The 11,559-nt window shown below is 42.6% G+C and overlaps 1 protein-coding gene across 1 annotated transcript in view; it reads right to left on the reverse strand.

The window, feature by feature from the left end:
- Positions 1-10,350, reverse strand: part of sdc2 (syndecan 2) — a 52,579-nt gene extending 42,229 nt beyond the window's left edge. The window contains exon 1 of the mRNA XM_044052743.1: positions 9,865-10,350. Coding sequence (XP_043908678.1) covers positions 9,865-9,924 — 60 coding nt within the window. The 5' untranslated portion in view covers positions 9,925-10,350. The remainder of the gene's footprint in view (positions 1-9,864) is intronic.
- Between the last annotated feature and the right edge of the window lie 1,209 nt (positions 10,351-11,559).

Here is an 11,559-nt window from a genome sequence, read left to right on the forward strand (position 1 = left end):
GCCCAGGAGATTAATTCAAAAAACGTTTTTTAAATGTTTTGCTTGTCTTGGCAGAATTCAGTGCCTTTTATTCTGAAAAAGAGAACTTTAACTGAGTCAAAGAGCAGCTTTAAGACATGAGTAACAGTATGAAGTTTAAGCCTGGTATTCAATTGCTTCAAAGAGAATTGGCCCTTGTCCGTATTTACAAGCACATGAAGCTGAACTTCAACTGTCAAAAATCTAATAATTATTATTTATTTATTGTTTCCTTTTTTCTATTTGTGCCCCTGTGTTCGCCCGCAGCTCTTTGCTCATTCAGTCTCAGAGTGTGAGTCACTGTCTGGACTGGTTTGATAATGTGGACCTTTCAAACATGAACATCTGGGGTCTTGGACATGACGGTTCCTCCAAACAAAGAAAAAAAGCAAATGAAGGAAATGAGGTAAACCTCCCTCAGCGCAGTCAGCAGTCGTCACTGCCCTTGGAAATTAAACTGGGATTATTCTTGACACCACGGTGTGTAAACACTGCTGGAAAGTCAAATTATTATATGGAGTTTTGAAGATGGATGCACATTTTAATCAAGCATGGAAAAACTGTCCGGGTATTTAATACCAGATGATGTATGCACAAGGAAATTAGGGATTTAGGGACAGTAAGAGAAATACCTCTATTTCCTGTTTTTCTGTCTCACATCTCTGTAATCAATATTCATAAATGCTCAGCTGGAGCCTTTTAACTCACTTCTTTGCGCTTACACCGCAGCACACATTTAGAGGAAAAGCCGCTCTGTGCCATGTGGGGAGTTCACTAATAAATGTCCTTTTGCAGCTCATCAGCGTTCCCAAATACCCTCTGGAATCCTTAAGAGTTTTCCCATGAAAACAGCTCTAAATGAAGTGAGTGTGTGGGGTATAATTTGTGGTTGGTGATACACCCTGTGTAGAAAGCATGATTTACACACGTTCGCTCATTCAGAGCTGTTTTTGGCTCAAGAAGGAGGCGGATATAATGGAGAAAACAGACATTAAGAGGTGCATGTCTCTGCTTTGGAGCAAAGCCAGGGCAGATATCAATTTGGCGCTCGTAAATATGAGCGAGCATAGACGTGTTAAATGTGCCTTGCCTCCTCAACTGCAATCTTGGGAGTACAATGGAAAACATCATGGCTTCACATGTCTGCCTTTCTTTTCTTTTTTTTTGATGGTTTACAGATGGAAGAGATTTTTTGGCTCCATTCAGCAGAACAAAGTCAACCAAGACGGCTTTTGAGTTCACGTCATCCTTTGACGGGCACACGCTCAAAACCTGAACTGACCGTGATCAACAGGAGTGACATTTAGTGCAGCCATAAAGAACAAACCTTTTATCTTATGTGGAGTAACAGTACAAGCAGTCAGATTTTCAGATCTACAAACAATTGCTCTTCCAACATTAAACTGGTCTCATATTCAAGAAATGTCTACCTCTGTCTCTGCCTTTCAATAAAGGCCAAACCACACTTATTGAATTATGAAGGTTCGATGACCACTGACCTTTTGGATATGAAATAATACCAATTTATTATTTCTTCCAGATACATCTGTCTGAGCATTCGTCATAATCAGACACATTATTTCTTGAGTTATGGACAAAATAACTGTGTTTTTGAGTCATAGATCTCTTGCACTTTGGCCTTCATAATATAATCAGTTTAATTCGAACATTTGTGCCAAATCTGAAGACGTTCCACGCCAGCAACCTGACACAATTACACTCCAGAGGCCAAAACATGTGTGAAGTGAGGTCACAGAGACCTAGACGTTTGAACTTTGGCGTCCAAAATGTATTTCATTCATTTCTGAATCCAAGCAAATATTTCTGTAACATTCAGAGAGATTCCCAGGTGGCATTGCTGAGTTATCGAGTATCCGAAACAGCCTGGGAAAATCATGTCGGATAAAAAAACACCACAGGCTGATTATACGCAACCCGAAAACTTGGTTTGCATCACATTAGAAAAATATAAAAGTACATGATATAAACAGTTCCGAGTCCTTTAAAGCAGATCAGTACAGTCACATTCCCATGGAGGGATGGATGAATTTTATATTATATCTGCCGAGCCGTTGTTAGCGATACCAGTTTTTGTGCACACAACTAGCGTAACAAGCTGTTCACAAGTGAATAGTACTACGTACGACTGTGCTATTAATAGTAAAAGCAACAGTGTTCTTCCCTCCCTCGAACAATTCGAGTTCTGACTATAAATGCAACGCACCAATAGTTCAATAAGCATTTACTTTCAGTTTCCTGTTGCTAATACTTTCTGAAACTAAATAGAAAACTGCATAATTAGCTTCCTGTATTCACTAGCACGCGCATGTCCAATTATACCTGATTTTCAGCTGTGTTAGCATGGACGCAGACTACACTTAGTAGTCTGTTAACCACACAGGCCTGTTTCTATTGTTTCAACCCTCGCCATGTCAGACACTTTTCACACCTCACACAGCCAAACACCCGGCAGCAGGTCGTGTTCGGCCTGGGAAAAACCTGAGCACCAAAGGAGAGGCAGAGTCCACACTCTTCCCCCACTCTGATAGAAAGAAAGAAAGAAAGAAGGAAAGAAAGAAAGAAAGAAAGAAAGAAAACAGATGTCCTTCTAACACGGGTTTTCCCCATTTCTCTTTGTCACAACCACAATCCCCCTCCACCACCACCATCCTGCCAAGGAAGTTTCCATTTGCTAAGCTAATTAAAAAGAAGAAAACCCGGGAATAAAGAGAGTGGGAGCAGAGGCAGAAAGAGAGAAAGAAGGAGTAATGGCTCGGGTCTGCTGTGTCTAAATATTCTCGACCACATTGCACACGCAGGTTTTTGCCGTCTGCCGCTGTGGCTTGTGATAAGTCTGCGAGTGAAGGTGGCTGAGGCCCAACACAAACCAGTGCTGCTGTCACTGGTTCTCGCTGCAGCCACATCTCCCTAATGGGTTTTCCTTCTGTCTCGGTGGCTGAGATGACAGCGTATTTCATACAGCGGCCGTAAACTCACACACATAAATGTCCGCAGGGATGTCAAAAAAAACGAAACAACACAAAAACACGTAGCGCACGCACAAACGTGCACACGGGCGACAGAGTCTGTCTGTTTGTCAGTCTCTACCAGTTCACACAAGTCGCTGCCAAAGTACGGGCTGCTTCCAAGTCGTCAACAAGAGAGAGAGGAGAGAGGAGGAGGAGGAGGAGGAGGAGGAGGTACGGGGGAGGAAGGCCGCTTCTTTTAAACACATACGTCCTGCAGATGTTAGCAAATTCAGCTCACATTTTGAGGGAAGGGGAAGAAAAGAAAATGGGGTGTGCGGAAGGAGGGGAGGCAAAGAAAGGGAGGGCGATATATCCTTTCCTTTCATTCTTTCCAGCTGCCCGAGAGGAAATAAGTGTGCCACTGTTTTCCACCTCATCCAAGACACTGTGGTAAGGACAGACGGCATCTACGTGACCATGCTGGCAGAGGAGATGTGGCAAGAGAGTCAACACATGAGACATGTGTGGTGACAAAACCATCACCAGGTTTTATTTGTTTTGGGGTTTTTTTACTAGTGGGAATGTGTTTAACCAGTATTCACACTTGGGTCAGGTGACCTCTGCAATGCATGGTGGGACTGCAAAAACCCAACGTGCTACTAATTACTTATTTGTAATGTTTTGCCAGCGGGATGACGCGCATGAATCATCCTGTCGTTAGCATCTAGCCCTTAGCCATGATTTGGGAAAATGCTCACTGAAACAAGGCTCTCAGTCTCAAATGACCCTGGGGCCACTGAGCATCTAGTCTGGCCAGTAGGGGGCCAGGCAAGTACAAAACTTTTTTTTTGGAAAAAAAAAAGCAGCTACGATATGAGATTAAAATTATATCACAAAACTCTGTCATGATATCACAATGATCGATACTTCCCAGTATTTCAAAATAAAAGTGTTTGTGTTGATATAGAACAAAATATATAGTTCACAATAACATAAATATTTATTTATGACACAAAATGAATCTCTTAATTCATAAATAGTAACCAATAGTCACTCAGATCCACAGTGTTGTTTGTTTGTATTCTCTTCCCCCAACTTGTTTTGTTTGTGCATTTGTTACAGCATGTTTCACACACTGGTGATGCAGGTGTGAAAATTCCACCACAGGGAGGAACGAGCACTGGTCACGGGGGATGGTGTTCATACCCCCTGGTCTGGTGGTCAAAAACCCATTTAATCCCGTCTTTTTTGAGCAGTGGGAATGTGTTCAATGAACATTCACTCCCCTGGTCAAATGTCTGCAATTCACACACGTTTTTATCAACTGTGTTTAAAATTGGCAAAACAGCAAAGGTTAACTGGACACTGGCGACACACCTTTCGCCCCATGTCAGCTGGAATTGGCTCCAGCTCCCCTGCGACCAACACGTGGCAGACAATGAATACATGAATGAGTTTGGATTCCATGAAAGACAAATGAGGGGACCAAGTCTTTGCTTTGCCAATTCAGAGAATTCAACAGTTTAAGTTCATGGATGGTAGAGGACTAGGAGTGGCACGTGTGTGCTACCAAGTAGCCGCCAGCTAACATTGTTTTGGTTGGTAACATGATAGGTCAACTGTAAAATATCTAATATTAACAAGCTGAAATGAGGTCATATCACCACCTAGGGTAGTGGAGGCTGAAAGAGTTTGAGCAATAAATGAATTCCCAGCTGGTGCTGTGTACTGGGACAAGGACATTAGCCCAAATAGCATCGCTACAACCATAGCTCCACTTAACTGTGTCTGGAAACTGAGCTCCACGTTCTTATTGTTTCCTTCGTCCTCCATTTTGTTTCCAGCCCATCTGTGATGTCATATTCCACGCAAAGGTGAGACGGGCGTGAAAGTAACACCACAGAGCAGAGCGACCACCCGCAAAGGGAATGGTGTTAATGGCCTTGTTTTTCTTTTTCTTTTTTTGGGTTCACCCAGATTTAGAAAATACTATCTACATACAATACTACATGAAATACTACCTACAATACTACGTTAAGGGTGAAAGAGGCTGAAGAGTTTATGCGTGGACGCAGATGGATACAGAGACAGAAAAAACAGGACGGGGGTAGTGCAGTGTGGGATTTCAGTCGTCCGGCAGTGACCAGCCTCCTGCCTTCTGTAGAGTCCATTACCGATTGCATAATACGACACAGACAGGGGCAGCGTGGACACTTACACCACCCCCTCAACCCCCGACCAACCCTGAAAGGCCAGTGAGGAAGGTATAAGTTTATGTGCAGGGGGAGAAACTCAGCGTCCCCATGTGCATTAGTGGCAGATTTATTAGAAACAATTGAATAGAAAGTGGTGGGTTTCTCACACTTCAGGCAGCTGCATGCTAGGCTGCAGGTTGTGTCCCCAGATTGAGGAATTCTAGGTTAATGCAACATAAAAGAGCATCATTAAATATAGAGCAGGAGAGGCGGCATATGGTCTCTGCTTCTGCATGCTTTCATCTCTCTGCCCCGTCACTGCCCTTTTAAACCATCGCTCCTTCATTTCTTCATTTGTACCCTTGCATGCTGCTGGGTCATCTTCCTCCCCTCTGCATTCTCTTCTCTTCATGACATGATGATGGAAAACTAGGCAGAATATTTTGTAAAACCCACCATTGATCTGTTTTTTTTTTTTTTGCTTAATCACCTTGGAAATGACGTGTTTAAGATGAAGGATTTTGCTTTTATCGCAGCTGGAATGGACATTTCCAGTGTATATAGCTCATTTAAGCTCCAAGAGCATTCGGTATACAAACCAAATGATTTAAGTGCTGCATTCAGTTGAAAAGCCTTGCAGAGTGTTGAGTGAATACAAAAACACACATTTGTTCCTGATGCATCGGAAGAATGAATGTGTGTCCTTTCTTTGTGAGTGAGTGAGTGTGTGTGTTTGTTGTGTGTGTGCTTCTGTGCTGTTCCTTCCTTCACCACCAATTCTGAAGATGCAATATCTTCCGTCGTCATTTTGTATTGTGTTGTCCTTGTGAACAGTAATGATGTAACTACTTGAACCCTGTGTCCCCCCATTTTAAAATGGACTCCATCAAGCGATAGTACCTGACCGAGGGAGCGTTTGTGTGTATACACCAGCAGCTCAGGGGCAGGGACAGGAATCGTTAATCCCATCAAACTGCTGGATGTGGACGTGTGTACACATGCAGGACTTTCAAATGTTGTCCTCAACAAGGAACTGGAATTGCATAACAGTTTCTGACTTACGTTGCTAGTAAAAAGCATTTTATTTCATCATGAAGTTTTCGTTTCAAAGGGGGAAAAATGAATGATACATGAATTTGGGTTACAAAGGGGTGGGAAATTTCCAGTAAATTTCCAGAAACTTTAGATGGGAACTTGAGTTCCTGGAGTTTTGGAAAGATTCCAAATTGGAAATTGATAAACTTGTTTACGGACTACAGCTTTAAGTATGCTTTTTCTTTTCTTATTTTTTTCCTGTTTGACCATCTGAGGGCAGTTTATCTTAACAATCTGACCTCAGTTGCCCTTCAGAGGAAAGACCAGGGCTGCTCTCACCCTGCATCATCTACGTGAATGGTGTCACGGGGTCAGTCTTTAACAAATGCCAGGGACAGAAAATAGAAGAAGACATTGTGAAAGCATTCTTTTGTTGCCTCCAAACTGCCCCCCCCCCCTTTTTTTACGATGCCATTTCAAGTCTTTGCTCCATCCTAAGCATTTCCCTCTCCACAGCCCTGCTTGTTACCCCTCCTTCTCTCGCAGCATCCTCCGAAGCTACACCAAATCCAGCCCCCACCTCTGAAGTGAGTCCAGCATCAGAGCAGGAGACGGCACACAGAGACCTCCTGTAAATCACAAGATGTAACACCCACGCTTCCCACCAAAACATGACACAAATTACAGACTCACACATCTGGTGAGTGGCGTGTACCAAAACATGGCGGGGGCGGGCCAGCTCGCCGGGCATCACACGGCTTTAGCTTAGCATTTCTGAACTCTTCCTTCTGGATCATAAAAGTACTTGGAGGAGGAGGAGCAGGAAAACTGTAGGGCTCCAAGTTCCCCGTCCTGCTTGTCAAAATAAAGGCACACACACAGAGACTGAATATGACCTTAAAGGTCTGTGTGGGGCAAAAATAAAAGCACTTCTCTCACTCTGAGGTGAAATCATTTTGCTGAAGTCGGACGCTGCTGGTTCTTCGTCTATCTTCACAAGCTACGGAGAGTCGCGCGGCACTGTATCACAGTCATGTGACAGGGTAATTAAAACGCAGACAGATGTGCCTGAAGCAGGTTATCAGACACTTGTCAACACACGCGTTAATATCGAGAATCAATGTCACATGTCAAGTATCTGCCTTTGGGGAAAACAGATAATTAGAGAGGAAAATATCGATCAAAATAATGGGTGTGTGACGACAATGTGTTGCTCACCGGCACTGTGTGTGTGTGTGTGTGTGTGTGTCGATGCTTTGGTTTGCTCGCAGCAGAAGTTCAGTTCTCCAGTGAACGCGACGACCAGATCATGTTATGTATATGTTCCAACACAGGTGCTACCCAATGACATCATATTTGTATTTATTTATCTATTTGTATTTAGCTCAAACGCTATTGTCCACAATGACAAGACTGTCTGTCTGGTTGTTGGTGTTTATTGTTGAACTGAAGCTGTATCAATGTCTAGGTGAATTTTCCAAGGTTTTTCTCTTTATTGTATCATATCATCATTTTATCCACGCAGAAGCAGAGTTTTGGCAACCCTACAATTATTATTATTGTATTTGTGTTTTCCTGCAAACACCCAACGGAAAACGACGATGCGCTACAGCACCACATGCAGGTCTGGCATATGAATTACAGCGTTTTTAATTTTAGGGGGTTTAGCCGTTACCTCCTAAACTTCTATGCTGGCGTCCTCGCCAACTCTTCAGTTTTGAATGTTTGTTTATTTTGCACAATGAAGAAGATTTACATGTACACCTGCTACATTATGAGTATGCAAAATAACACTCCAGAAGATGATTAACTCAACAGCTGTGTGCAGGGAAATCATCAAAAATCATCTATACACTGGTGTCAGTCCTGATATGTTGGACGAAAAGTCCAATTTCATGCATCCCTGTTTCTTGGCTCAGATTTTTTGGTTTGTAGACAAACAAGAGATTTGAGGTCATCATTATTTTTGAGATACAACAGTCAATATTTCATTCACAATTTTATGATATTTTCTGAACCAAACAAGCAAACACAGATGGTTCTGGTAGGTATAAAATAAAATATCCTTAATTTATATGGAACACGTGACAGCAGCCTCACATAATATTACCAAAAAACTTTCTACATGGGGACCAATTTTTAAAGTTGGTCAACTACCGTGATCCAAAACACAATATAAATCTTCAGAAGAGCAAATTTGCACATAATGTAGTGACACGTTTACTGCTGTGAGATGTTTGATAAATGAATTACAACTTAATTGAATCCATGTATTTAAAAAGAGATTCAAGATGTAATGTTTGCCATTTGCATGGGAACAGACAGTCCGGACATGCACATGGGAGTTCTGTACAAAAACTTCCAGAGTCAGTCATTTGAAAGGCAGAGGAAAGAAGAACAAGACAAAGAAGAACTACAGAAATAGGCAAGGGAACGATGAAGCAACGAAAGACACGACACAACACAACACACAAGGTATAATCAAAGAAAAACACACAAGAAGTTTGGGAAAGTTCAGCAAAGGACCCAAAAAATATCTCCAGCGACCCATCACCGGGGTCCTGACCCAGTGCTTTTCTTTTTTTGTGTTATATGGTTTAGAGACATGTGTATGTTGGACTTCCATGATGAAGTTCAAGTGTTGTGGACAGTTACACATAGTTCTGCCGAGGCAGGGATGTTGGTGGGGGTGGGGGCGGGTGGTATTAGTAGAAAAATGTACTCTGGGCTGACCTCATGCAAAACAGTGACTCATTAAAACAACAGTGTCTGAATCAGCTAATTGGGACAAGCAGCTCTAACAGGGAGGGAGGTGCGACAAGTCACAGCCCACAGAGAGACAACAGCGGGAGACAATAATGACAGAGGCTGCACATGAAAAGTGCCAAAATGTGTCACTGCAACAGAGCCGGGCAATTTGCACACTCTGTTACAGCCTGAAGAGTCTGCACCGACTTTTCAGCTGAGCAGAGACTCAACCCAGGGAACAACAGTAACAAGGAGGCAATAACCAGTCAGTATGGATTTTAAATCAGGCCTCTGAGGCAAAAATGGGAATAAATCTGTCACTCAACAGCAAGGAGGGGGAGATTTATCTGGAATAATGCGTTGTTATAAATCTCAGTGCAAGAAATACACACGTTTGCTTCATGATGATCATCATTTTGTTCTTAAAAGTGTTCAGAGCAACAATTAAGAGCCTGTGACTGTGTTAAGTCCATTTAAAGGCCAGTGTCACCAAAACGAAAGAGCTCCAACAGGATCTTCACGAAGGTTTTATGACCTGAGGACATTTGTTGCAGGCTGAGGGACAGCGAGTGTCTCCGACTGCCTGTTTGACACACGCACGCGCACACAGACACACGCACACCAACAACAAGGAGAAGAGGAGTTTGCAGTGTTTGTTCCATCAGAATCACAGAATGCAAATCTCCAACTGTGTGTTTTCATCATGCAAATTGGCAAGGAAAGGAAAATAAACACCTACATACATTTGTTTATACACACACACGTATGTGTATATATATACATGTATATATATATATATATATGTGTACACATACACCCGACTTGGAGCGCTCTCTCGCTGTTACTCTCTCTCTCTCTCTCCCCACCGCGTTTTAACTTTGCTTCCCATGAGAACTTACCCTGTCCCCGGAGAGGACGGCGGTCAGACAGAGGGTCAAAATTATCCAAACGTTCCTCATTATTCCTCTTTATGGATTAAAAAAACGCGCTGTTAAAGGGCCAATACGTCAAATCTTGCCCCTCGTCGTCTTCTTGTTCTTCTTCTCTCTGTCTCCCTGTCGCTTTCCTCGCACCCTCTCTACAACTCCTCTCTCTCTCTCTCTCTCTCTCCCTCTCTCTCTCTCTGGAGTGGGATCCCACCGGATACGTGTTGCGTTTTGGTTTATTCCTCCCCCTCCACTGTCTCTCTCACACACACACACACACTCACACTCTGTCTTTCTCTCTTCAGTTCACCTCTTCTATTATTTTTGATACGTTTTATTCCCACTGTTTCGTTGATTTGTCTATGTAAACTGGACAGATTCTAGTTGCTCCGCGTGCCTATGAACGCGCCTGTGAAATCCGCGGCTCGCGCTCCTCGCTCTCTCTCTCAGCGCTCCGTGGAAATATCACTGAGGACAACGTGGACGAGGCTCACGCTCAGGCGCGTGCGCCCAAATAGGACAGGCGTCAAAGTAGCCACAGTAACTCCTCACTGGCACAACAGTCATTGTCATCAGCGGGGCTTTGCGTTACCCTCACTGCATTGATTATTGATTTGTTTACTTGTTTGTTGTTGTTTGTTTTCCTCCCGCAGCGAAGGCGGGTTCAGAGACTACAAACCTAATTGAGCCAATTATCTCCGAACCATATCATTACTTCCACCATAACAGTGATGATTGCCACGGTGCCATTGACTCGCTGTTATGAATGAGCGCTTTAATCAATATAATCAGGGGCTTTTGTTTGCTTGGCTTTTTGCGCACCTGATTAGTCCGCTGTTGCAGCTGTGTGTGTGTGTGTGTGTGCATTGTCGCTTATGTGTAAATGTTTATATGAGTGTGTGTGTGTGTATAAGAGTGAACACTGAATGGAGTTCCGTCCGTGGGCAAAGTCGCCCCCTGCTGGTATAAATGGATTAATAACATATTTTCAGTCAGGTGTGCGTATAACACATTGAGTTTTATGTTATTATTATATATTTATATTAAATGGCTTTTAAATTCAAGTTGTTGTTTCAGCTTTGTTTGTTTTTGTACCTGAAAAGTTGTTTATGCATTCGTACACTCAGGTTTACATCTTCACCTTAGGTCTGTTTTTGTCCGTTTTAACGGTGTCCACAGATGTTTAGGTTGAAAAGGTCAATGCGTATAAACAGGAAACCAAATGTATATCAACACAAAACAGTCAGCACTTACTAACAAACATGTAGACGACACATTTACAAACATATGTGGTAAAATTTACATTATTAAGTGTTCCTGTCTGAAGGTTTCCATTTTAACTTGTGAGGGAGACCATATCATTGTAAAGAAAATGCTCGCCACATGTTTGGTTGTTGTGGATTGTGTGATAATTGTTAATACTGGAGGTTGTCAGGTTCTTATACCCGCGTCTTTTTGCCTCTTTAAAGCAGGCGTGTCAGACTGAAATCAAAAACTGTGTCCAATTGGAAGGTCAGACGAGGTCAAATAACAGAAAATGCAGAGCAAAGCAAGCTTATACATTCAATAATGAAACAAGTCAGAGGTCCAATTTAAAATTAAAGGCGTGTCGTGTTAAGATAGTATTAGTGAATGCAAGGAACAGTTTTTATGCAAAATACATTTAGT

Source organism: Solea senegalensis, linkage group LG20 (genome assembly GCF_019176455.1).
Source record: "Solea senegalensis isolate Sse05_10M linkage group LG20, IFAPA_SoseM_1, whole genome shotgun sequence".
In the NCBI taxonomy this organism is placed as follows: Eukaryota; Metazoa; Chordata; class Actinopteri; order Pleuronectiformes; family Soleidae; genus Solea; species Solea senegalensis.